The sequence below is a fragment of the Vulpes lagopus genome, chromosome 11, assembly GCF_018345385.1.
Source record: "Vulpes lagopus strain Blue_001 chromosome 11, ASM1834538v1, whole genome shotgun sequence".
Lineage (NCBI taxonomy): Eukaryota > Metazoa > Chordata > Mammalia > Carnivora > Canidae > Vulpes > Vulpes lagopus.
In genome coordinates this window covers 70,573,247-70,600,859 of record NC_054834.1, presented here as the reverse complement: position 1 = coordinate 70,600,859, position 27,613 = coordinate 70,573,247, and the positions used below count along the sequence as shown (strand labels likewise).

Below are 27,613 nucleotides of genomic sequence, written 5' to 3'. Positions count from 1 at the left end.
TGCCCAGACAGAAGGTGTGCCGCTGCAGAGAAGGGGCTGTGCATGCTGGGTGGTTTTCCTGCAGTTGAGGTGGAATTCACATAACGTAAAGTTCACTGCTGGAATCGTTTGGAAGGTGTACAGTTCAGTGGCATTTATGTACTCATGCTGCTGGGCAGCCATCACCTCTGTCCGGTTCCAGAACTGTCTCATTCCCACGAATTGAAACCCCCTCGGTCATTCCCCAGTGGCCCTCAGCGGCCCGGCAGCCACAGGTTGACACCCAGGAGCCCTGTGTGTCTCTGGACTCTTGCGCGAGGCCTCTGCACACCTGACTGACGCCGTCCGTGTGCCTCTGTCGTTGCAGCTCCTGCCTACCGGTCCATCCTGAGCATTAGTGACGAGGCAGCCAGGGTGCAGGCCCTGAACGAGCACCTCAGCACGCGTAGCTATGTCCGGGGGTACTCCCTGTCCCAGGCAGATGTGGATGCGTTCAGGCAGCTCTCCGCCCCTCCCGCTGACACGCGCCTCTTCCACGTGGCTCGGTGGTTCAGGCACATAGAAGCCATCCTGGGCGGCCCCTGCGCCAGAGGCGAGCCCTGTGGGCGCCAAGCAAGTGAGTAGCAGAGCGAGTTCCCCAGCTGGTAGGGCCTCTCCCATCGGCCGCTGCCTCCAAGGTCAGGCCCTGGAGGTGTGCGGTGCTCATTGGCTACAGTGTCCCAGAGGAGCCCACAGGGCTGGCTCCTGTCACCACATTCAGGCCAGCGTCCTGGTGGGCTGACCAGCCCCCCTGAGTGGAGGTTAGGACAGACCATGCCAAGCACTCAGCCCTTGCGGATCAAGATTTCTGTGGCGGCTGTAGCAGAGCTGCCTGGAGCAATGCAGGGGTCATGGTGCAGAGCCACAGTGGGAGCATGCCACCTGGAGGGGTCCAGCGTGGGCTGGGGCCGCAGCCTCCAGCCTGGCCTTCTCAGCTGATGGCTGGCCTGGCCCAGATTTGCCGTTGCTGCTTCTGCTTTATTCTTTCCATGCGTTGCCATGTGTGCATCCGTGAGATTTAGAATGGTTAAATCCTAAAACCACGTAATTGACATTGAACTATCTAGAAATCAGAAAAAAAGTCATTTTTCAGCTTTGAGATGAAATCCTGCCGCATAGCTTGAGCTGGAGCCTGGGAGCACTGGTGCATCTGCGACAGTGTGACACCAGCTATTTTAGGGGAACTTCTGGAAAGTCTTACGGGCTCAGGCCCTGTGTTTCTCTCCTGCAGTGAACCCCAGGGTGCTTTGTCCCATAATCGCCCAATGGCCTCCAGCAGCTCAGCTACTCCTGCGGCTCTGGGTGCTCATGCTGCTTCATGGGAGGGGTAGGCCACACATGCTGCTTCTGGTGGTTGTCAGCCAAGCTGGGCACCCTCCTGGGGGCTTTTCCGGACTCCTTCAGGTGGGGCATGGGGGGCATCACAATGCCTACACTGCTGACCTGGTCTGTGCTGGGTCCCTGGCCGTAACAGATAGAGGTGGGAGCATCATATATCTTCCAGAGTGCAGTGTGACTTGGTTTTCTGGACAAGCCTTCCTCAGCATAGGATGGGAGCTTTGTGTGTACATTGTCTGCTTCCTGGGCATGTGGCACCGTGACCCTAGTGGTATCAGTGGAATCAGGTGCCATGTTGTCCCCCCTGGGTCCCAGCTCCCAAGGCACACTCTCCAGGGGCAGAGGGCAGGGGCGATCTGAGGCTCCCAGCCTTGGCAAGTGCCTGGCTTGTGCTCCATCCATGACCTCGTTGAAAGAAGGACCAAATGCCTTTAGCCGTGCAGAGGAAGGCCACTCAAGACAGAGCACATGGACAGAGCTAGGCTGGCTTGGAGATGGGCGGGGGAGGGGAGACACACCCTGGGTGTCACCCATAGCATCTCCTGACTCCTTCTGCCTCCAAGTCCCCTTGTGTGCCCAGGCTATGGCAGGAGGTGGCCAATAAGTAGGGCTGGTCCTAGAGCCCTCTCCCATTCTCTGGGAGGCCAGTACTCGAGCACCTGCCGACCCCCTTGTTGTTGCCAGAATCGAGCACCGCTCATCTCAAGGCTCTGACATCCTATCAGGGGTATGAGTGCTGCCTCTCCCAGTCCCTTGCTCCCCAGCACCCTATCCACATTCTCTCCCAGTCCATTCCACTGGCATCCATGACATCTCATTGCTGCTCCTGCTGCTGGCACCCCGTCTGTCCCTCCATGTCCCTCCCCATGGCTGTGAGCCTTAAAGCCCAAGGTGTCCTCTCAAGCATGGAAAGTGGGGGGTGGACAGCCCCTGTTCCTTCCACCTGCTCCCCCAGTGCCTGCACAGAGGGACCACTCCATCCAGGGCTTTGCCCGCTGCGTCCTTTGCCTGGAAGTTGTAGGGGACTTCCCTCGGGGACTCTCTCTGCTGCCACGGCTGCCAGGTCCCAGGCAGGAGACGCCGAGGAAGGCCCCATGGCTTAGGAGTGTCACAGCACGGCACTGCTCTCTGCTCTGTGCTCCTCACTTGTGTGTCTCTCCTCCCTTGGGGGTGGGATGGATGCAGCGCCCCCGGGGCCTGGCTGGCCCCCCTGGTCTGCCCTGCCACCTCCCTAGAGCCTTGCTATCGACCTATGTCTCCTGAGTGGTATGTGCTGTTCTGTTGGGTCAGGGATGTGTGTCTGTGCGGAGCCCCATGCCCAGGACAGAGCCTGGTGGGGGAACTGGGTGTGTGTCAGATGAATGGATGTGTGTTCATTAGTTCAAGCAGAAGCAGCAGCCGAAACAAAGAGTCAGCGCATAGGGTGGCACCTGCTGCGGCAGAGGCGTGTGCCAAGTGCAGAGAGACATGGCTTAGGGTTGTTGGGTTGTTGGGTATCGTGGAGGTGGGCCGTTGCTCTGGGCGAGCCGTGGTCACACACGAGCATGCAGGGCAGTTGAAGATGTCAGGGAACACAGTGACAGATTTCCTCATGTGGTATCTTCCAGTTTTCCCCTTTGCAAATCAGAATTGGTATACACCAGATTTCCTTGAACCCGCCACCGGCTGTGTTATTGTAGTGGCCCTGTGGAGGGTGGCCAGGCTCCCTTTCCTTCACCTTTGGCCATGTCCTGCCACTGTCCATGGTCTTGGATGGGGCTTCTGTGCCATGAGCCCTGACCCTTCCTGCTGGCCCGCTGGCTCCCGTCAGTGTGTGTGGTGGCTCTGGCCGACGTCCCTGCTCACCCCAGATGGCAATGTTGTCACTGTTTCAGGAGTTACGAGGTCTGAGTGAGAGAGGACATGGATGGTGGCGTACGGGCCGATTGCATATCACTGAGTCCCAGACAGAGTTTCCTTCAAGGGCGTAAGATGCATACCTAACCTCAGTGAGAAGCAGCGCTGTTTCCTTGAGGGCGTGGGCCTGCCCACACAGTGGAGTCTGTGGCCGAGGTGTGCTGGCGATCACTCCATCACCCAGAGTAGGAAGCCGCGACTTCCCCTTTCTCCTTCGGACTGTTCCCTCCCCGCCTGCCTGATCATGCACAGTGTGCGCACACACACACATCCACGTGGCAGCTTCCTCCTTCCTCCCTCCTCCCTCCTCCCCTCTCCTCCGTCTGTCACCTCAGTCAGCCTCTGTGGCTGATGCCACATCTTGGCTAATGGCCACGTGTGGGACTGACTCCTCTGTGATGGGACTGTGGGGGTCTCAGTGGGCAGTCTGTCCAGCATGAGAGAGCGAGCCCTTTTCAGGGGCAAGGGGCGGGCAGGAGTGGACAGGAGGAGGGCAGCTTGGGAAGATGGAATAGGTAGTGTGGAGATGGCCATGGGCCCATCCTGTGCTCTGTGAGCAAGGGCTGGGGAGGACAGTTGGGTTCCAGGTGCAAGACACCAGATGCCCAGGACAGAACTGTACCCCCTCTAGCTCTCAGGGTTCAGGCCTCCGTCCAGCCAGAAGTGTGGGCCCAGGACACGGAACAGGAGGGGCAGCCCCTGAGACAGCGCTGAGGAGGGAACAGGAGTGGTGGCAGGAGCTGGGAGGACTCAGGGTCCTGGGAGGCTGCAAGGGACAGAGTCACCCCACACTTTCCAGAGTTGGTCAGGCACCAGTGTGGAGCTGGAGGCTACAGCGTCTCGGCTCAGTCGAGTCAGGAAGTGACCGGTGTGTTGTGGGGCATGGGGACCAGAATTGAGGGGGAGCTGGCCACTTGCTTGCCCCTATCTGATGGAGTTGGGGCTGGGTGGAGGCTATCCTTACTGAGTTCCTATGGCTGTGAGCTGTTTCTGGTCTGGCCAGTCTTGTACTGCTCTGGGAAGTGGCCCACAAAGGGCAGGGGGCGGGCAAGGCACCCCCAGGTAGGTGCTGCAGTAGAGCCTGGCAGTGGAGGGCCCGTGCCCCTTCCCAGCCCACAAGCCGTGTCCGCTGCACTGCCTGTAAGCGGCCGGGAGGGCCTGGGTTTGGGGACTAGGGGGCTGTACTGGGTATGACCACGTCTCGCAGGTGCTCCCAAGCCATGCTATGATTAGGGTTGTACAATCCACTGTCGCACAGAATGTGAGCAAAGCAAAATAGAGAAGCAGTTGCAATGTGGGTGATGCTGACAGAGCTGCGCACCGCTGAGCCCTGTGTCACGTTTCACCAAGAGCAGTATGTGTTGTAAAGACCAAGTGTTTGGGTATAGTGTGACTCACATTTCCATGATCTCTGTTCTTTCTGCCTTTGTAGGTAAGAGCCGGCGGGGACAGCCTCAGTGGTCCCCTCCAGCTGGGTCTCCTCCATGCAAGCTCCGCCTTTACAACAGCCTCACCCGGAACAAGGTAAGGAGGGCTCAGGTGGGAGGGTGCAGGCTCTAGGAGCCGCATGCATCCTTGCCGAGCACGGTACCCAGATCTGTCTGGTATGGCAGGCTCTGTGGTTCTGTCAGTCCAGACAGGACTTGAGATCTGTCAGCACTTGCCACTCACTCTCCATGTGGTCCCAGTGCAGAGCATGCCCAGGGTCATACCTTGAGGGGAAGCCTGCCTGTTGGCTTGCAGCCCTGGAGCCCCCTGATCCCTCATCACCCAGAGCCAGGCCAGGGGTCAGCACACTTTCAGAGAGGTCACGTGGTAGCAGCAGGGGTTGAGGTGCAAGCCAAACAGAACAGGCAAAGTACTGGACCTGGTTGGCCTTGTTGGCAGCCGACCAGGTTTGGAGAAGAAGGTGGGGTTGGATCCTAGTTGAATGGAGTTTACTTGGTTGGTTCTGCTCAGTGTGGCCAGTGGCTACCACCGTGGGCTGATTGGAATTTCATGGGGCAGACAGGGCGACAAGGGTCTCGGGGATTCCATCCAGGAGTAACTGAGCCCATCCACTCCTGACGTCCGTGAATTTGTCAGTAAAACAAAATTATTTTTGCTGAATTTCATTTAAACAAGCCATGGTGTGCTTTTTATGGCTGGTTTGGATGACCTTGCACTGTGCCTCTTACACCTCTGATGATTGTCATTCCTTCATTTTTAACAAAGGACGTGTTTATACCTCAGCATGGGAAGAAGGTGACGTGGTATTGCTGTGGGCCTACTGTGTATGATGCGTCTCACATGGGGCATGCCAGGTAGGAGCTGCTGCTGGGCACCTAGCATGGGGTCACCGGGTGTGAAGGTGAGGGTCCCACAGGGAGAATCTTAGCCCTTTAGAGATCTCTGTTCTACTATGGGGACCTGAGATTTGAAAGAAAAATCAGTGCTGAGCTTTTCCTTTCCTGTTTTTTTTTTTGTTTTTTTTTAATTTTTTTTTTATTTATTTATGATAGTTATAGAGAGAGAGAGAGAAAGGGGCAGAGACACAGGCGGAGGGAGAAGCAGGCTCCATGTACCGGGAGCCTGATGTGGGATTCGATCCCGGGTCTCAGGATCGCGCCCTGGGCCAAAGGCAGGCGCCAAACCGCTGTGCCACCCAGGGATCCCCTCCTTTCCTGTTTTTAAGATAAAAATTTTCATTCCATAAGTAATCCATATTGATGATGGAAAAATTGGAGGGTACACACAAGAGTGCTGCCCTGTTTCCCTGTGGCCAGCATCCTAGGCCGCATACAGATGTTTTGTTCTGTGAGCTTTGGTTTCCCTGCCCTGCAGCTCTGGTGGGTGCCCAGGCACGGAGGAGGCTGGGTTCCATAGTGCTCACGGGCCCCACGACGCAGGATGGCAGCTGGCTGGTGGAGGTCCGCGGAAGCCTTCCCTAGGGCTGCTCTCAGGGCCAAGGCCCGGGGGGGGTGGGGGGGGAGGGGTGCATGACAGTTGTAGGAAGGGTCTGTCCCTGTGTACTCAAGGTCGTACATCTCCTTCGACATCCTGAGGAGGGTGCTGCGTGACTACTTCGGGTATGATGTCTTCTACTGCATGAACATCACAGATGTGGACGACAAGGTAGGGCTCTAACTGGGACATTTTGTGAACAGCAGGTGACAGGAGGGAGGAAGCGACATTTGTAGATAAAATAAGGGGGCCTCGGCCAGCACAGGTCTCGACCTGATAACACACGATGTGGATCCCCTCGGTGGGTTAGTGTCATGGTTTATACAAGTGATGTTATGTGTTCAGATATGTAGATGCTGTGAGAAACCTCATCCAGGGGCCCAGGTGATAAGACGTCAGCCCATGGGGCTTCGTAGCCGCAGGCCCAGTGGCAGCATGTGCTTCTGTGTGTGGCACTACATAGGGAGAGTGGGGAGGGGACCGTCTCGGCGCTGGCCACCTGGGGCTCAGAGCCTGCCTGCTGCACTGGCACACGACCCCCAGTTGCCCTCTTATCTTTCCAGATCATCAAGAGGGCCCGGCAGAACTACTTGTTTGAGGAGTATCGGGAGAAGCAGCCACGGGCGGCCCAGCTCCTGGAGGATGTTCACGCCGCCCAGAAGGTGGGCCCCTTGCTGTCTGCTCCTTGACTCCTCAGTGTCCCTAGAGTAGTGGCCATCCTTGGTGGGCTTCACAGAGTGTACAGAACTAAAGCCGCTCCAGGAGGGGCACCAGAGTTCTGATCGATGTGGTCACCTGGCCGCTGGGAAGGAAGAGTCGCCAGGAAAGACACACTTGGATGGAATTGTGGAGTAGGTGTCTGTGCCTGCCACTTATGGGGGAGTGTCACGGCGGCATGGATGTACCTGTGCTCATGAAGTGCTCCAAATGCTCCGATGGAGTCTCCCGTGGTGAGGTCTCAGCCACATGGTATCCCGAGTGCAACGCGGGCGCTGGGCTGAGCCTCCGATGATGGTGGCACTGGAGATTCAGAATCAGAAGAAATTAGTTCTTCCCAATTTAATATTTTCATTTTGAACAACAGTGTTACGAATTATTGGATGAACAGAGTAAGGTTAGAATAAGTCGTTTTATTCTCTGTAATAGTAATTACTATTTTAGTAGCTGTACTAGTAATTATTGCTGTGTATATGTGTTCAATCTCTAGAAGAAAAACTAGAAATGAAATTAGGGCTTAGTCTCAGGCTGACCAGGGGCGGGCCCTTCAGGTCACAGGTGCCCTCGTGATACCCACCAAGTCCCCAGGTGACACCCCTGTGGCCCCAAGCACAGCCCTGTTATGTCAGAGACCCAGGCCAGGGGGGTGTGAGGATCTGGGCTCTAGGGCCTATCGGGGGAACAGGACCCATTCCCTTAGGGAGGCAGTGTCTTCCTGATGCACAAAGTGGGAAGAACTCCTGGAGGAACATGGGGCATCACTGAGCCACGGCTGATGGGTCTGCCTCTCTGTGCTCATAGCTCTTCTCAGTGAAGTTACAGGAGACCACGGACCCCGACAAAAAGCACATGCTGGAGCGTATTCAGCACACAGTGCAGCTGGCTGCAGAGCCTCTGGAGAGAGCCGTGCAGAATGACCTCCCCGCAGAAGTGGCCAACAGCTGTGCAGAGGTGAGGTCTACGCAGACTCGCCACTCCTTGGTGCTAGGGTGGCCAGCCACTTGGAGGGTCCATCCTGTGACTCAGAGAGTGGCATCCTGGCCTGGCCACCCTGGGATGGTGCAAGAGGGGGGTGGCCGGTGCCCCACTGGCGTATGTGCAGCAGTAATTCTGGGGTCTTCCAGCCACCTCTTCTGTGTTTCTTGGTGGCACATCTGTGCAGAGAGCAGAGGAAAGTGGAGGCTGCAGTGGGCTGCGGAGCTTCCCCGGGCTGGCTCCTGCCTCACACAGGGGGAGGGCACCTGAGGCGGCCTGGCCTCTTCTGGCCCTACCCCCCAGCCTCCTGGAGAGGCAGGCATCTGCAGCAGCTTTGGCCACCATGGCCCTTCTTCACGCCGGCACCCCCCTGCTGGCCATCCTCGCCAGCACTCAGGGGGCTCCAGAAAAGACGCCGCCTCAGCTGTCTGTCTGGAAACCAGGGAAGACCTGCACCAGGGCCCAGCCCAGCTTCTGTTTCCTGTTACTTTCCTCTTCACCTAGTTTACGTTGCCAGCAGAGTCTTTTTCTGAGCTTAATGAGAAAGAGTCCAGTGTACACCGCTCAGGGACGAGCCTTCGCTCAGCGTGCTTCTGCGTGGGGCCCCCACATGGTAGCTGGCCTTCCTTTGGTGGGTGTCCTGGGTCCAGCTGTTTCTCCCTTTCCTGGGACGGCAGTCACGTCCCTTTGTTACCATCAATGCCGCTGTGAATTGTTTTCCTAATGGTTCTACTAATACCCTTTTCTTTAAAAAGTATGGTAAAATATACATATTGTAAAATTTACCATCTCAACTGTTTTTAGGGTGCACATTTCAGGGGCAACATTCATTCTGTTGTGCAGCCGTCCCCACCGACTGTCTCCAGGACTGTCCATCATTCCCAATGGAGACTTTGTTCCCAGAAGACACTGACCCCATCCCTCCCCTGGCCCTGTGACCACCGTCCACTCTCTGTCCCCAGGAGACATGGACCCCATCCCTCCCCCGGCCCTGTGACCCATGTCCACTCTCTGTCCCCATGAATCTAGGGACTCCAGGGACCACATAGAAGTAGAATCCTATGATGTCTGTCTTTTCATGACTGGCATCTTTCCCTCAGTATGACATCCTCCAGGCTGTGGTGGGTGTCCTGATGTTCTTTCTTCTTCAGACTAGATAACGCTGTATGGTATGCGTGTAGCACATTGCTGATCCCAGGCTCTGACAGACACTGTTTCACCTTTGGGCTGGCATGTGTGTTACAGCTGATGAACCAGCACCGACACAGTGTCCTCACCCAGAGCCCACAGATGACACCAGGGTTCTATCTTGGGGGTGCACATTCTATGGGTGTAGACAGCTGTGTCATGGTTCCTATCTACTCTGCAGAGTACTTTTCCTGCCTGAAGAAGACTCCATGCTCTGCCTGTTCATCCCTCCCCCAGCCCCTGGAAATCACTGATCTCTTTGCTGCCTCCATGATTTTCCCATTCCAGAATGCCACAGAGTTGGAATCCTATAGCGTGTGACCTTCTCAAATGGGCTTTTCTCGCCAAGTGTACATTTTAGGGTCCTCCATGTCTTTTCATGGCTTGATAGCTCCATGTCTTTTCATGGCTTGATAGCTCATTTGTCTCTAGTTCTAGATAACATTCCATCATCTGGATGGACTGCAGCTTGTTTATCCATCCACCTACTAAAGTGCATCTTTGTTGCTTCCAAATTTAGGCAATTGTGAAAAAGCCACTAGAAACATCTGTGTACAGGTTTTTATGCGCACATAAGTTTTCAGCTCCTTTAGGTCAATGCCAAGGAGCATGACTACTGGATCATATGGTAAGAGTATGTTCAGATTTGTAAGAAACCACAAATCATCTTCCAAAGTGGCTGTACCATGTTGCATCCACCACCACCCCCCCGGCCCCCCAGCAGCAAATGAGAGTTACTTTTGTTCTGGATTTTCCCAGCATCAGGTATTGTCAGTGTTTGTGTTTTGGCCATTCTAATAGGTGTGTGATGGTATCTCGTTGTTGTGATTTGCATTTCCCTGAGACATAGGATGTGGAGCATCTCTTCTCATGTGTTTATTTGCCATCTATGTATCTTCTTGTGTGAGGTGCCTGTTCATGTCTTTGGCCCATTTTTTATCGGGTTGATTGTTTTCTTATTATTGAGTTTATATACTTTGGATAGTAGTCCTTTTTTTTTTCTCAAGATTTTATTTATTTATTCATGAGAGAAACAGAGAAACAGAGATATAGGCAGAGGGAGAAGCAAGCTTCTTCCAGGGAGCCCAATGTAGGACTCGATCCTGGGACTCCAGGATCACACCCTGAGCTGAAGGCAGATACTCAACCTCTGAGCTACCCAGGCATCCCTGGATTATAGTCCTTTATCAGATGTGTCTTTGGCAGATATTTTCTCCTAGCCTGTAACTCATTTTTTAAATTTTCTGGACAGTGTCTTTCCCAGAGCAAAAATGTTTAATGAAGTATAGCACACCACTTCTTCCTTTTATGGATTGTGCCATCTGTGTTACAGCGAAAAAGTCATTGCCACACGCAGGCTAGGGTAGATTTGCCTCTGTGTGATCTAGTTTCACAGTTTTGCATTTCACTCTTAGGTCTGTGATCCATCCTGAGTCACTTTTTGGGGAGGTGAAAATACTGGATCTAGAGTTGTTTTGTGTATGGATGTCCGGTAGCTACAGCACCTTTTGTTGAAGGACCCTATTTTTTTCTTCTACTGAATGGCCTTTGCTCATCTGTCACAGTACGGGGGACTGTACTTGTGTGGGTCTATTTCTGGGCTCTCTCTTCTGTTCCCTTGATCTATTTATCTCTTTTGGCAACATCACGTTGTCTTGATTACTATGGTTTTATAGGAAGTCTTGGAAGTTGGGTAGTGTCAGGCCTCCAATTTTGCTCTACTTCAATATTGAGTTGGCTCTTCGGGGTCTTTGGCCTCCGTACAAACTAAGAATCCGCTTGTTGACATGGGTAAAATGCCATCCTGGGATTTAGATTGGGGTTGCTTTGGATCTCCAGATCACTCTGGGAAGAGCTGACATCCTGACAATGTTGACTCTCCTATCTGTGAATATGAAATAGCTCTCCACTGACTTAGTTCTTCATTGGTTTCCTTCACGAAAGTTTTATAGTTTCCTCATGTGGATCTTGTACCCGGTTAGTTAGATTTATACTATTTCATTTTAGGGCATGCTAATGTAAATGTTTTATCACATTCTACTTGTTATAGTTTTATGTCTTCCTTCCCAGTGAATATGCCTTTTATTTTATTTTTTTTAATTTTTTGTTTTTTTTATGATAGTCACAGGAGAGAGAGAGAGAGAGAGAGAGAGAGGCAGAGACATAGGCAGAGGAAGAAGCAGGCTCCATGCACCGGGAGCCCGATGTGGGATTCGATCCCGGGTCTCCAGGATCGTGCCCTGGGCCAAAGGCAGGCGCCAAACCGCTGCGCCACCCAGGGATCCCTGAATATGCCTTTTATTTCCTTTTCTTGTTTTACTGCATTAGCAAAGATTTCTAGTAGGAGGTTGGAAAGGAGTGGACCGAGGGAACATCCTTACCTTGTTCTGGATCTTAATGGGAAAGCTGGTTTCTCACCTTGAAGTATGATGTTAGCTCTAGGATTTTTACAGATGTTCTTTAACAAGTTGAGGGAGTTTATCACTCTTCCTAGTTTTCTGAGAGTTTTTATTATGAATGGGTGTTGGATTTTGTTCTTTGCTTTTTCTGTATCTTTCAAAGCCATCATGGCATTTTACTTTTTTTAGTCTGTTGATGTAACAATTACATTAATTGATTTTTATATAGTTGAGCCACCCTTGCATACCTGTGATAAATCCAGCTTGGCCATGCTATATAATTTTTTTTAGACTTTTGTGGATTTAACTTGCTAATATTTTGTTAAGGATTTTTCCATCATGTTCATGAGAGATATTGGCCTTAGTTTTCTGCTCTTGTAATGTCTTTGGTTTTGGTATCAGGGTAATGCTGTCCTCCTAGAATGAGTTAGGTAGTCCCTCTGCTTTTGTCTTCTGAAAAACTATAGAAATGATATAATTTATTCTTAAGTATTTGGTAAAATTCACCAGTGAATCCCTCTGGGCCTGGCAATTTCGGTTTTGGAAAGTTATGAATTATTAATTAAATCTCTTTAATAGGAGCACCTGGGTGGCTCAGTGGTTGAGCATCAGCCTTTGGCTCAGGTCGTGATCCTGGGATCAAGTCCCACATAGAGCGCCTCAGGGGAGCCTGCTTCTCCCTGTCCCTATGTCTCTGCCTCTCTCTGTGTCTCTCATGAATAAGTAAAATCTTTTAAAAATATAATAAGATAAATAAATCTCTTTAATAGCTAATAGACTTTTCAGATTGTTTATATCATCTTGTGTGGGTTTTGGTAGCTTGTGTCTTTCAAAGAATTGGTCTATCAATGCAGGTTGTCTAACTTGGGTGCACAGAGTTGTGTGTAGTATGTCTTTATTATGCCTTTTTTTTTTTTTAAGATTTATTTATTCATGAGAGACACAGAGAAAGAGAGGCAGAGACACAGGCAGAGGAAGAAACAGAGGGAGAAGCAGGCTCCCTACCGGGAGCCCGATGCAGGACTCAATCCCTGATCCCAGGATCACACCCTGAGCCGAAGGCAGATAGATGCTCAACCGCTGAGCCATCCAAGCGTCCCCTTTATTATGCTTTTAATTTCTGTGAGTTCTGTAGTGATATCTTTCTTTGGTTTTGGGTTCTCTCTCCTTTTTCTAAGGTAGTAGCCTGGCTAGAGGCTCATCGATTTTATTCATTTTCTCAAAGAACCAGTTTTTGGTTTTGTTGATTTTTCTTAATGGATTTCCTGTTTTCTGCTTTAATTTTTATTATTTCTTTTCTTACATTTTTGGACCTGGACCTTTCTTTTTCTAGTTTCCTAAGGTGGAAGCTTAGATGATTGATTTTAGACCTTTTTTCTTTTCTAATTGGTACACCCAGTGTTACAGACTTCCTCTAAGCATTGCTTTTGCTGTATCTCACAAATTTTGATAAGTTGTGTTTTCATTTTCATTTAGGTCAAAAATTTTAAATTTTTTCTCAAGATTCTACCTGTGTGTCCTTTGGAAGCGTGTTGGTTGATCTCCGTGCATCATGGGGATTTTCCTGCTCTCTTTCTCGATTTCCAGTTCTGTTCCATAGTGCTCTGAGAGTAGATGCAATGTATGATTTCTGGCCTTTTAAATTTGTTCAGGCGTGTTTTACAGCCTAGCTCGTGGTGTGTGCTGGTGCATGTTCCACATGGTCTTGAGCAAAATGTTCTGCCCCTGTTGGATGAAGTGGTCGGTGGTTGTGCATTAGATCCAGCTGATGCTGGTGCTGTTGAGTGCCACTGGATGCATATCGATCTCCTGCCTGCTGCTCTGTCCACGGCCGAGGAGGGCTGCTGGTGGCCCTGGCTACCTTCGTGGACTCACCTGTTTCTCCTTGCAGTTCTGTGTGCTGTTGCCTCATGTCATTTGATGCCATGCTGTTGGGCCCATACACCTCCAGCACCACTGTCTTGAAGAACTGACCCCCGTGTCCTGTCAGGCTCTCCTTTATTCCTGATGACTCTCCTTGTTTGTCTGCTCTGTCTGCAACTAGCTACTCCTGATTGATTTTGAATCGTGCTACCATAGTATTTTTTTCTCCACCCATTTACTTTTAATGCATATATATCTTTATATCTGAAGTGGATTCCTCGTCGACAATGTACAGTTGGGGCTTGTATTTTGATCCACCTGACTCATTCAAGTGGTGCATTCATTTTATTTATATTTTTAGATTTTTATTTATTTATTTGTGAGAAAGTGAGCAAGTGAGAGAGAGGTTGAGCATGCAGGAGCAGGGGGAAAGGTAAAAAGAGAGAGAGAAGCAGGTTCCCTGCTGAGCAGAGAACCCAGCGCAGGGCTCCATCCCAGGACCCCAGGATCATGACCTGAGCAGAGGGCAGGCACTTCACTGACTGAGCGCCCCCCCCCCCCCCCACTCACTGGTGCATTTAGACCACTGACATTGCCAGTGACATGAAGATTGTCGGGTCCCTGGCCACTGTGTGTACTGTTTTCCATCTGATGCCCTTGCTCCTTGTTCCTATTTTTGGAACTCTTTTTCTGTTTTTTTTTTTTTTTTTTTTTTGGTAGTTTTAATTGAGCATTTTACGTGATTTCACTTTCTCTCCTCTTATGGCATATCATTTTGTACTTTTTTCTTTTAACCTTTTTTTAGGTTGCCCTAGAGTTTGCAACATACACTCACAACTAATTTCCATCCACTTTCAATTTTTTTTATTTTATTTTATTTTATTTTATTTTATTTTTTTTTTTTTTTTTTTATTTTTTTATTTATGATAGGCACACAGGGGGAGAGAGAGAGAGAGAGAGAGAGAGAGAGAGAGAGGCAGAGACACAGGCGGAGGGAGAAGCAGGCTCCATGCACTGGAGCCCGATGTGGGATTCGATCCCGGGTCTCCAGGATCGCGCCCTGGGCCAAAGGCAGGTGCTAAACCGCTGCGCCACCCAGGGATCCCTCCATCCACTTTCAAAGACACTATACAACACAGTCCCGGGGGCACTTTACAATAATAGAATGATCCTAGTTCTGCCTCCTGTCTTTATGTTGTTGCTGTCGCTCATTTTACATGTCTATAAACATGGGAGTGGGAATGCTCTGTGTGCATAAAGGATGTACATAAGCATGCAGATTGACATGTTCTTGCTATTACTATTTTGAACGAACTCTTATCTGTTAGATCAGTTAAGAAAAACCAAAGGTTTGGGGCACCTGCGTGGCTCAGTTGGTTGAGCTGAGTCTGCTGGAGATTCTTTCTCTCCCTCTGCCCCTCCACACTCACATTCTCTCCCTCTCTGTCAGATAAAATTTTTTTATTTTTATTTTATTTTTTAAAAAAGTTTTTTTAAAAAGGAAAAATAAAAATTTTCAAAAATTTTCATTTTACCTTCACATCTTCTCTCTTTCACTGTGCAGACCCAAGTTTCTGACCTCTATTATTTTTGTTCTCTCTAAAGAACTTCTTTTCACATTTCTTGCAAAGCAGGTCTACTGGCAACAAATTCCCTTGATTTTTGTTTGCCTGAGAGCCTTTATTTACCTCTGTTTTTGAAGGATAAGCTCACAAAGTTCCGAGTTCTGGGGTGGTGAGTGTTTCCTCTCCACGCTTAAATATCCCCCGTGTCTCTTGCTTGTATGCTTTGCAGGGACAAGTCAAATACAGTGCTTATCTTATTCCTTTAGGCAAGGTGTTTGTCTTCTGATTTCTTTCAGGATTTTATGACCTTTGATTTTTTTTTTTTCAAAGACTCTATTCATGAGAGACACAGAGAGAGACAGAGACATAGACAGGAGAAGCAGGCTCCCTATGGGGAGCCTGATGTGGGACTTGATCCCAGGACCCAGGATCACGACCTGAGCTGAAGGCAGATGCTCAACTATTGAGCTGCTAGGTTCCCACCTTCGATTTTCTGCAGCTTGTCTGTGGAATGCCTGGGTGTCGTGTTTTGGACATTTGTCCTGCCCGATGTTCTCTGAGCTTCCTGTGTCTACAGTTCAGGTGTTTCTCCGCTCATTCCTCCCATCCTTTCCTTGTGGCCTCCCCATGGGCACACGTCACACCTTCTGTGCTTGTCTTGTGGTCCTTGGCCATTCTGTTGGGTATCGTTGGGTCCCTAAGAACGTGGATGGTCTGCTTTGCCATTGGAGCCTCTGGCACTGGGATGGGATCCTCTTGTCGGCCGCGTCCACTCCATGGGTGAGTCCATCAGAGATGTTCTTCATTTCTGTCTCAGGGTCATCCATCTCCAGAGTCTCCTCATTTTCTCAGGACATCCTTCTCTCTGCTCACCTTGCCCCTCTGTTCTTGCTTGCAGTCAGGCTTATGCATTAGAGTCCCGAGCGTGTCCATCCTGGTGGTTTTAAGCCCCTGGGCTGGGAGTTGCAGGATCCCTGCTGCACCTGCTTCTGCTGCTGCTCTGTGTCTTCAAGTTGTTTCTTTGCGTTGTGCTATGGCTTGTCATTTTTCTCAGCACCAGATGTGGGATACGGAGTAAAAGGGTCTGCTGTGAGCGGGCCAGCGGGGAGGGGGCCAGGCTCGGGGGTGGCCTCGTCCCAAGTGCTGTGCTCGGGGCTGGGTCTCTGGTGTGCCACGCCTCTGGACTGAGAGTGCTGAGAAGTCCCGCTCACCCCTCGCCAGCCCAGCAGCGTTCACAGGGGTATCCTACCTAGGGCTCTTGGTGGAAGCATCTAGCTGCCCTTCTTCTGTCGGCATCATGCATACAAATGCAGTCAACCTGCGTGTCCACATCCACTTCCCCCTCCACCCTTCCTTCTTTGCCCTTTCGCCCCCACTAGTGAACTGCAGACCACCCTCCTGTCCCCACGTCCCTGTCCCTTCACATGCTGAAAACCCTGGGTTCCTCCACAGCTGAACCTCAGGGTCCCCGCTAGCCTTCAAGGCTCAGGCCATGATATCAGAGATGGACATGTCTCCTATGTGACGTGGTGCTGTGGTGACAGGACATGTCTTGGATTAACTCTGCACCGTGTGGTGTGTGAAACGGGGCTGGCGTCTTCAGTTGACGGCATCTGGCAGGACATTGTGGTCTTGACTCCTCTGTCTAGGATGGGGGCTCTGCACATCACCTGACACCGGTGTGTCTGGTGTCCTGGCCATGGACTGCTGCACCATGCGCTCCTGGCCTGCACCATGCTGGCAGCAGTCGGACCTCCCGAATGTGCCTCTGAAGCTCCCGTTTACAGAGTGTGTTTGTGTCAGTGCTAAGCCCTTTATGTGAACACCATGGTCTCTTGGAAGTGGCAGCTCCTCATGGAGCAGGGCTTTGCATGGCACATCTTTGAATTAGAGGCCGTGATTAACACAGACTGAGTGTACAAGACACAGTCCTGTTATAAACTTGTACACGCCTGTGCATGTTCTCTTTCTTCAGGTGCTGTTGGAAGAAGCAAAGGACTTGCTCTCTGACTGGCTGGACTCCACACTCGGCAGTGAGGTCACTGACAATTCTATTTTCTCCAAACTGCCCAAGTTCTGGGAAGAGGAATTCCACAAAGACATGGAAGCCCTGAACGTAAGTGTGGCCAGTGGACTGATGCTCGCTCTCTGGGCCCTGGTGCCTGAAAGGCCTCATGTGGCCCAGGCCATCATCCTAATTGCACGCATGCTAAATGAGGTTTAAAATGAGAACTGAGGGCACGAGGGGCTTCTTGGCCAGCATCTGGTCCTGCTGCTTCCCTGGGCGCTCGCCTGAAGCTGCTGTTTCGGAAGGAAGAACTGGGACTTTCTCTCATCATCCGCAGGTTCTCCCTCCAGACGTCTTAACCCGCGTTAGTGAATATGTGCCAGAGATTGTGAACTTCGTCCAGAAGATTGTGGACAATGGCTATGGGTAAGATGTGCGCCCTCTGCGGGGCAGGGCTCCATCCAGGGAAGGCTTTCCCAAGAAGGCAGCCTCTCCGTCTCTGAGTGGGGATGTGGAGCCGGGGACCCTCTGGGGGATAGGGTGCCACTGGCGCTGCTGTCACCAAGCCTACAGACGAGGTGGCTTAAACAGCAGAAATGTATTTCCTCACAGCTCCAGATGGCAGATGACTGAGGCCATCATGCCAGTGGGGCAGATTCCTCTGAGGGCCTTGAGGGAAGGATCTGTCCCAGCCCTTCCTTGACTTACAGGCAGTGGCTGTCTCAAACTGTTCACACACTTGTCACACTGCACATGGGCTGTTTGGGCTCCTTTAGAGTCTTGATGTTACCCTCTTATGTAGACACCTGCTTAGCAGTCACACTGGGTTAGGGCTCACCCTGGTGACCTCACCTAACTTCTGGGAAGGCTCTATCCAAATACATTTGTGTTTCGAGGTGCTGGCGGCTAGGACTACACCATATGAATTTGGGGAGGACATGGTTGAGCCTGCAGCCTCACTGTAGCAGCACCCCTTCACACGCTGACCTCATGGCAGGCCTCTGTGCTCTGTCCCACTGGGTCCTTAGCTTCAGGCTTGCTTCATAAGAGAGCTCTTTAGGCTTTCCTTGGTATTGGCTGCCATCAAACAGGTATTTAGCTGTAGGGACACCATCTCTTTGTTCAAGACAAGGAGGAAAAGCAAGAGGGTGTTGCTGGCTATGCCCTGCCTACAGCAGGAGTCCCCAGCAGACTTGCTCATGAAGGCCGGCACCTGGATCCAGCCCCGCCAGGTGGGCTGTGCAGGCCCTTTACTTGGGCCGAGGCCAGGATGGGGGTGCTGTAGGAGCTCGTGGCCTGCAGTCTACGGGGTGCCCAGAGCTAAGAGCATGAGCATGGGGCCTAGGCCTAGACTGGTGAGCATGGACCTGCCAGGTGTCTGGAGGCATCAGCCCTGCCATGCGGGCAGTGAGGGCATTTATCTCTGAGTCACCTCCCAGGGCATGTGTGTTCCCTTGGGGGCCCTCACCTGGCTGTGATTCCACATACTCTGTCCTGGCCCAGTCTATGATCCTAGTACCACCTGACTACGGGAAACACTGTGCAAGTGTCCGAAGTCCATATGGTCAGAAATCAACAATGAATGGAGGCTCAAATGGGAGTGTTGTGTCTACAGCACATGGTACCTGTTTGTGGCGCTCCTGCTCTAGGAGCTCGCTTCCTCCCTCGCAGGGCAGACGAGGCATCCACTGAACAACGTGAGACATGCAGAACCCCTAGCACAGTCCCGGAGTAGCACAGGCTGCCCAGGAGTGATGGTGCCTCCTCTCTTCCTGTCACTTAACATGATCACTGCAGGGCAACACCAGGGTGTGTGCCAAACTGAGTGATGGGGGCAAGGCTGTGGTGGGAGAAGGCAGATCATTCTGGGCTGGAGTAATCTGCTTCTGGGAGGCAGAGAGCCGTGGCTGGGCCATGCAAGTGGGTAGAATGTAGCTAGAGTGAGGACGTGGCACCCAGGACTGCGCTGTCACAAGGTGAGGGGCAGGGCAGGAGCTGCCGGGCACAGGGTCTGCAGAGGGATGGGCTGCCCAGGCAGGGAAGGAGGGGTTGGCCTCCAGGGCATGAAGTGTCCTTGTCAGGTGCTCGGCCTGCACGGTGGCCACGGGTGAGGGTTGGGTGCATCACAGAGCCGCCGGAGGCCCGAGCCAGCCCCAGGCGCGGAGGGCAGAGCCGAGGGGAAGCGGCCCACAGCCTGTGTCACCCTTTGGCTCTTTGTGTCGTCCTCCTGTGAGGTGCTCTGGGCCGTCTTCAGATCTGTCATGCTTGCCCACACCCTACTTCTTATTTTCCAGCTATGCTTCAAATGGGTCCGTCTACTTCGATACGGTGAAGTTTGCTTCCAGCGAGAGACACTCCTACGGGAAGCTGGTGCCCGAGGCTGTTGGAGACCAGAAAGCCCTGCAGGAAGGGGAAGGTAAACAGCTGGGTGCAGGTGGTGGGTGTTCCAGCCGAGGCAACGCAGCCTCGTTCCCTCAGGATTTTAGGAGTTTTCCAGGGAAGCAAAAAAGCTGGTATATCCAAGACCATCTTGAAAAGCATGACAGACTTCAGGGCCGGGGCTATAGGGCTGGCGTTCGTGGTGGCGAGAGCACCTGAGGGTCAAGGTGGTACACTTGGCCAGTGTGTTGGGCGCCCAGCACTGGTGTGTTTGGAATATGCAGGTTGTGACCCACTGAACGAGGGTGTAGAAGTCACCCACACAGGGTTGGCGTCTGAGCTCCTGCTTTGGGAACTGAAAACCCCAGAGCTGTTTAGATTGAAGGCAGTTTCAATACTCCTGCGCAGAGGAAGTGGGGCCCAGGTTCAGAGCAGGCACCATGAGGCGGGGGCAGAGCAGAGCCAGAGAGCCGGGCAGCAGGCACCTGTTTGTTATGAGGCAGCTGGGGCTCACCTTTGCATGGTTATTTTGAAAGGTGCCCCGGGACAAGCTAGGCAGGAACCCTAGGGTCAGGTCCTGCGTGAGCGTCCCAGCTCTGGGTGTGAGCAGGGGTGTCACACCATCGGTGCCTGGACAGCACCTCAGTACAGCGGTTCTCTCGTCCCACCGAGACATGTGCATCACAGCAGCCCTTGTACTCATCTTGATCTGGGTATAGCTAACGCTCACAGGTATGAGCTGCACGGGGGCACACACCTGCAGATCGTTCTGGATAAGGGCAGGGCAGTACTGCACACATCCCCTTCTGTTTTTTTCCATAACCTCTTCTCTGGCTTACATTTGGTTAGAACACTGTGTTTGACATGTGTTCATGTACCATTCATGCTGTTGCTGGGGCTCTATCCAGCAGTGGGCTCTTCATGGTTTTGGTTTTGGGGAATCATTTGCAGATTTTCAAGTGCATGCTGGGATCAGTACCCCCAGCCCCCTGCCCAGCATTGTTCAGGGTCATCTGTATTAAATGTGGACATGTGGCTTTCTCTGGACCAGGCTACAGTAGGAGTGTCTTTCATGGTGTTTTTTTCCACCCTTAACACTTCCAGGGACTCGGGCAGACCACACAAGCATCATTCCCATGGTACAGGGATTGCTGGGGTCCGCGCTGTTTTCCCTCCAGTTTTCTGGAAGGTAGTTTGGCCATAAAAGTGTTCATACTTTTGGATCAAGTAATTTCACCTTTAGGACTCTGTCACAAAGAGACATCAGAACCTAACACGAGGGATCCCTGGGTGGCGCAGCGGTTTGGCGCCTGCCTTTGGCCCAGGGCGCGATCCTGGAGACCCGGGATCGAATCCCACATCAGGCTCCCGGTGCATGGAGCCTGCTTCTTCCTCCGCCTGTGTCTCTGCCTCTCTCTCTCTCTCTGTGACTATCATAAATAAAAAAAAAAAAAAAGAACCTAACACGAAACGATGAGTGGTGTGGACTAAGGGTAGATAGACTAAGTTAGTTCAGTAGCATCATCACCAGACCCCAAGGCATTGAAGGCTAAAGGCATTTTTTTTTAATTTTTAAATTTATTTATTCATGAGAGACACAGAGAGAGAGAGGCAGAGACATAGGCAGAGGGAGAAGCAGGCTTCCTGTGGGGAGCCTGATGTGGGACTTGATCCCAGGACCCAGGATCACGACCTGAGCTGAAGGCAGATGCTCAACTATTGAGCTGCTAGGTTCCCACCTTCGATTTTCTGCAGCTTGTCTGTGGAATGCCTGGGTGTCGTGTTTTGGACATTTGTCCTGCCCGATGTTCTCTGAGCTTCCTGTGTCTACAGTTCAGGTGTTTCTCCGCTCATTCCTCCCATCCTTTCCTTGTGGCCTCCCCATGGGCACACGTCACACCTTCTGTGCTTGTCTTGTGGTCCTTGGCCATTCTGTTGGGTATCGTTGGGTCCCTAAGAACGTGGATGGTCTGCTTTGCCATTGGAGCCTCTGGCACTGGGATGGGATCCTCTTGTCGGCCGCGTCCACTCCATGGGTGAGTCCATCAGAGATGTTCTTCATTTCTGTCTCAGGGTCATCCATCTCCAGAGTCTCCTCATTTTCTCAGGACATCCTTCTCTCTGCTCACCTTGCCCCTCTGTTCTTGCTTGCAGTCAGGCTTATGCATTAGAGTCCCGAGCGTGTCCATCCTGGTGGTTTTAAGCCCCTGGGCTGGGAGTTGCAGGATCCCTGCTGCACCTGCTTCTGCTGCTGCTCTGTGTCTTCAAGTTGTTTCTTTGCGTTGTGCTATGGCTTGTCATTTTTCTCAGCACCAGATGTGGGATACGGAGTAAAAGGGTCTGCTGTGAGCGGGCCAGCAGGGAGGGGGCCAGGCTCGGGGGTGGCCTCGTCCCAAGTGCTGTGCTCGGGGCTGGGTCTCTGGTGTGCCACGCCTCTGGACTGAGAGTGCTGAGAAGTCCCGCTCACCCCTCGCCAGCCCAGCAGCGTTCACAGGGGTATCCTACCTAGGGCTCTTGGTGGAAGCATCTAGCTGCCCTTCTTCTGTCGGCATCATGCATACAAATGCAGTCAACCTGCGTGTCCACATCCACTTCCCCCTCCACCCTTCCTTCTTTGCCCTTTCGCCCCCACTAGTGAACTGCAGACCACCCTCCTGTCCCCACGTCCCTGTCCCTTCACATGCTGAAAACCCTGGGTTCCTCCACAGCTGAACCTCAGGGTCCCCGCTAGCCTTCAAGGCTCAGGCCATGATATCAGAGATGGACATGTCTCCTATGTGACGTGGTGCTGTGGTGACAGGACATGTCTTGGATTAACTCTGCACCGTGTGGTGTGTGAAACGGGGCTGGCGTCTTCAGTTGACGGCATCTGGCAGGACATTGTGGTCTTGACTCCTCTGTCTAGGATGGGGGCTCTGCACATCACCTGACACCGGTGTGTCTGGTGTCCTGGCCATGGACTGCTGCACCATGCGCTCCTGGCCTGCACCATGCTGGCAGCAGTCGGACCTCCCGAATGTGCCTCTGAAGCTCCCGTTTACAGAGTGTGTTTGTGTCAGTGCTAAGCCCTTTATGTGAACATCATGGTCTCTTGGAAGTGGCAGCTCCTCATGGAGCAGGGCTTTGCATGGCACATCTTTGAATTAGAGGCCGTGATTAACACAGACTGAGTGTACAAGACACAGTCCTGTTATAAACTTGTACACGCCTGTGCATGTTCTCTTTCTTCAGGTGCTGTTGGAAGAAGCAAAGGACTTGCTCTCTGACTGGCTGGACTCCACACTCGGCAGTGAGGTCACTGACAATTCTATTTTCTCCAAACTGCCCAAGTTCTGGGAAGAGGAATTCCACAAAGACATGGAAGCCCTGAACGTAAGTGTGGCCAGTGGACTGATGTTCGCTCTCTGGGCCCTGGTGCCTGAAAGGCCTCATGTGGCCCAGGCCATCATCCTAATTGCACGCATGCTAAATGAGGTTTAAAATGAGAACTGAGGGCACGAGGGGCTTCTTGGCCAGCATCTGGTCCTGCTGCTTCCCTGGGCGCTCGCCTGAAGCTGCTGTTTCGGAAGGAAGAACTGGGACTTTCTCTCATCATCCGCAGGTTCTCCCTCCAGACGTCTTAACCCGCGTTAGTGAATATGTGCCAGAGATTGTGAACTTCGTCCAGAAGATTGTGGACAATGGCTACGGGTAAGATGTGCGCCCTCTGCGGGGCAGGGCTCCATCCAGGGAAGGCTTTCCCAAGAAGGCAGCCTCTCCGTCTCTGAGTGGGGATGTGGAGCCGGGGACCCTCTGGGGGATAGGGTGCCACTGGCGCTGCTGTCACCAAGCCTACAGACGAGGTGGCTTAAACAGCAGAAATGTATTTCCTCACAGCTCCAGATGGCAGATGACTGAGGCCATCATGCCAGTGGGGCAGATTCCTCTGAGGGCCTTGAGGGAAGGATCTGTCCCAGCCCTTCCTTGACTTACAGGCAGTGGCTGTCTCAAACTGTTCACACACTTGTCACACTGCACATGGGCTGTTTGGGCTCCTTTAGAGTCTTGATGTTACCCTCTTATGTAGACACCTGCTTAGCAGTCACACTGGGTTAGGGCTCACCCTGGTGACCTCACCTAACTTCTGGGAAGGCTCTATCCAAATACATTTGTGTTTCGAGGTGCTGGCGGCTAGGACTACACCATATGAATTTGGGGAGGACATGGTTGAGCCTGCAGCCTCACTGTAGCAGCACCCCTTCACACGCTGACCTCATGGCAGGCCTCTGTGCTCTGTCCCACTGGGTCCTTAGCTTCAGGCTTGCTTCATAAGAGAGCTCTTTAGGCTTTCCTTGGTATTGGCTGCCATCAAACAGGTATTTAGCTGTAGGGACACCATCTCTTTGTTCAAGACAAGGAGGAAAAGCAAGAGGGTGTTGCTGGCTATGCCCTGCCTACAGCAGGAGTCCCCAGCAGACTTGCTCATGAAGGCCGGCACCTGGATCCAGCCCCGCCAGGTGGGCTGTGCAGGCCCTTTACTTGGGCCGAGGCCAGGATGGGGGTGCTGTAGGAGCTCGTGGCCTGCAGTCTACGGGGTGCCCAGAGCTAAGAGCATGAGCATGGGGCCTAGGCCTAGACTGGTGAGCATGGACCTGCCAGGTGTCTGGAGGCATCAGCCCTGCCATGCGGGCAGTGAGGGCATTTATCTCTGAGTCACCTCCCAGGGCATGTGTGTTCCCTTGGGGGCCCTCACCTGGCTGTGATTCCACATACTCTGTCCTGGCCCAGTCTATGATCCTAGTACCACCTGACTACGGGAAACACTGTGCAAGTGTCCGAAGTCCATATGGTCAGAAATCAACAATGAATGGAGGCTCAAATGGGAGTGTTGTGTCTACAGCACATGGTACCTGTTTGTGGCGCTCCTGCTCTAGGAGCTCGCTTCCTCCCTCGCAGGGCAGACGAGGCATCCACTGAACAACGTGAGACATGCAGAACCCCTAGCACAGTCCCGGAGTAGCACAGGCCGCCCAGGAGTGATGGTGCCTCCTCTCTTCCTGTCACTTAACATGATCACTGCAGGGCAACACCAGGGTGTGTGCCAAACTGAGTGATGGGGGCAAGGCTGTGGTGGGAGAAGGCAGATCATTCTGGGCTGGAGTAATCTGCTTCTGGGAGGCAGAGAGCCGTGGCTGGGCCATGCAAGTGGGTAGAATGTAGCTAGAGTGAGGACGTGGCACCCAGGACTGCGCTGTCACAAGGTGAGGGGCAGGGCAGGAGCTGCCGGGCACAGGGTCTGCAGAGGGATGGGCTGCCCAGGCAGGGAAGGAGGGGTTGGCCTCCAGGGCATGAAGTGTCCTTGTCAGGTGCTCGGCCTGCACGGTGGCCACGGGTGAGGGTTGGGTGCATCACAGAGCCGCCGGAGGCCCGAGCCAGCCCCAGGCGCGGAGGGCAGAGCCGAGGGGAAGCGGCCCACAGCCTGTGTCACCCTTTGGCTCTTTGTGTCGTCCTCCTGTGAGGTGCTCTGGGCCGTCTTCAGATCTGTCATGCTTGCCCACACCCTACTTCTTATTTTCCAGCTATGCTTCAAATGGGTCCGTCTACTTCGATACGGTGAAGTTTGCTTCCAGCGAGAGACACTCCTACGGGAAGCTGGTGCCCGAGGCTGTTGGAGACCAGAAAGCCCTGCAGGAAGGGGAAGGTAAACAGCTGGGTGCAGGTGGTGGGTGTTCCAGCCGAGGCAACGCAGCCTCGTTCCCTCAGGATTTTAGGAGTTTTCCAGGGAAGCAAAAAAGCTGGTATATCCAAGACCATCTTGAAAAGCATGACAGACTTCAGGGCCGGGGCTATAGGGCTGGCGTTCGTGGTGGCGAGAGCACCTGAGGGTCAAGGTGGTACACTTGGCCAGTGTGTTGGGCGCCCAGCACTGGTGTGTTTGGAATATGCAGGTTGTGACCCACTGAACGAGGGTGTAGAAGTCACCCACACAGGGTTGGCGTCTGAGCTCCTGCTTTGGGAACTGAAAACCCCAGAGCTGTTTAGATTGAAGGCAGTTTCAATACTCCTGCGCAGAGGAAGTGGGGCCCAGGTTCAGAGCAGGCACCATGAGGCGGGGGCAGAGCAGAGCCAGAGAGCCGGGCAGCAGGCACCTGTTTGTTATGAGGCAGCTGGGGCTCACCTTTGCATGGTTATTTTGAAAGGTGCCCCGGGACAAGCTAGGCAGGAACCCTAGGGTCAGGTCCTGCGTGAGCGTCCCAGCTCTGGGTGTGAGCAGGGGTGTCACACCATCGGTGCCTGGACAGCACCTCAGTACAGCGGTTCTCTCGTCCCACCGAGACATGTGCATCACAGCAGCCCTTGTACTCATCTTGATCTGGGTATAGCTAACGCTCACAGGTATGAGCTGCACGGGGGCACACACCTGCAGATCGTTCTGGATAAGGGCAGGGCAGTACTGCACACATCCCCTTCTGTTTTTTTCCATAACCTCTTCTCTGGCTTACATTTGGTTAGAACACTGTGTTTGACATGTGTTCATGTACCATTCATGCTGTTGCTGGGGCTCTATCCAGCAGTGGGCTCTTCATGGTTTTGGTTTTGGGGAATCATTTGCAGATTTTCAAGTGCATGCTGGGATCAGTACCCCCAGCCCCCTGCCCAGCATTGTTCAGGGTCATCTGTATTAAATGTGGACATGTGGCTTTCTCTGGACCAGGCTACAGTAGGAGTGTCTTTCATGGTGTTTTTTCCACCCTTAACACTTCCAGGGACTCGGGCAGACCACACAAGCATCATTCCCATGGTACAGGGATTGCTGGGGTCCGCGCTGTTTTCCCTCCAGTTTTCTGGAAGGTAGTTTGGCCATAAAAGTGTTCATACTTTTGGATCAAGTAATTTCACCTTTAGGACTCTGTCACAAAGAGACATCAGAACCTAACACGAGGGATCCCTGGGTGGCGCAGCGGTTTGGCGCCTGCCTTTGGCCCAGGGCGCGATCCTGGAGACCCGGGATCGAATCCCACATCAGGCTCCCGGTGCATGGAGCCTGCTTCTTCCTCCGCCTGTGTCTCTGCCTCTCTCTCTCTCTCTGTGACTATCATAAAAAAAAAAAAAAAAAAAGAACCTAACACGAAACGATGAGTGGTGTGGACTAAGGGTAGATAGACTAAGTTAGTTCAGTAGCATCATCACCAGACCCCAAGGCATTGAAGGCTAAAGGCATTTTTTTTTAATTTTTAAATTTATTTATTCATGAGAGACACAGAGAGAGAGAGGCAGAGACATAGGCAGAGGGAGAAGCAGGCTTCCTGTGGGGAGCCTGACATGGGACTCGATCCCGGGTCTCCAGGATCACGCCCTGGGCTGAAGGCGGTGCTAAACCGCTGAGCCACCCGGGCTGCCCAAGCTAAAGGCATTTTGTCAGCATAGAGGAGGCATCTCCTTGGAGGGCAGTTGGGGGCTTGTGTGGACAGCAGCGTGGCCCCTGCAGCCCAGCATCCTTGGAGGCAGACACAGCGAGGGAGGGAGGCGCCAGGCTTGGATCACAAGCTGATGGCTCAGCCAGGCACGCAACGCCTGGGGTGCACGAGGAGTGGGGCTTTGTGTAGCAGGTTGCCTTCTAGCACGAGTCAGGGCAGGGCCCCTCGCCTATGCTCATGCCAGACCCACATGGCCGCAGAGTTCTCTGTGGCTCCCTTGGAGTCGCCTGTCTCACAGACTGTGTCATTTGTGCATGACGCCATGGGGTGGGTCCCGGAACTAAAGGGCCACGGACAGTGTACAGACATGTTTACAGTCACAGTCCTGAGTGACCATAGCAGAAGAAACCCTGGGGGATGCCACTCAGCTGCAGGAATGCCTCCCACAGCACAACCTGCTGGATAGGGCAGCCTGTGGTTCTAAATGCAGTTGTTAAAGAACAAAGATGGAAGGTGGGTTGGGTGAGTTGCCAGAAAGGTCAGGAGGAGCAGTGGAGAGAGCAAGAGAAAACAATTGAGAGAGTGGAGCAGAAATCATAAAAAGTAAGCAGTTGGTTCCTCACAAAGGTGAATGAAATGAGAAAACATGTAGCAAAACTGATGAATGAACACAGAAGATTCACAGAGATATCCAGACAAAACCAATGTGACTAGAGACGGCAGAGTCTTAAAGGCCAGGGAGCGCACAGGCTGGCAGGGTGCAGGAGGCCGCCTCCACGGTCTGGGGGATGGAGAGCCCTGGGGATGGGAGGGCACACGCAGCTGTACAGCAGACTTTGCCATCTGGCCCCAGCTGGGTTCCTCTTGTTCCTTTTTTTTTTTTTTTTTTTTTAAAGTTTAAGTAATCTCTACACCCAACGTGGGGCT

The 27,613-nt window shown here is 52.6% G+C and overlaps 1 protein-coding gene across 1 annotated transcript in view; it reads left to right on the top strand.

Annotated features, from left to right (window-relative positions):
- The window catches only part of CARS1 (cysteinyl-tRNA synthetase 1), a 53,681-nt gene that overhangs the window by 9,612 nt on the left and 16,456 nt on the right, over positions 1–27,613 (top strand). Inside the window, 9 exon segments of the mRNA XM_041722973.1 lie at positions 347–595; positions 4,685–4,776; positions 5,467–5,555; positions 6,270–6,366; positions 6,759–6,857; positions 7,714–7,863; positions 16,878–17,018; positions 17,248–17,336; positions 19,205–19,326. Coding sequence (XP_041578907.1) covers positions 347–595; positions 4,685–4,776; positions 5,467–5,555; positions 6,270–6,366; positions 6,759–6,857; positions 7,714–7,863; positions 16,878–17,018; positions 17,248–17,336; positions 19,205–19,326 — 1,128 coding nt within the window.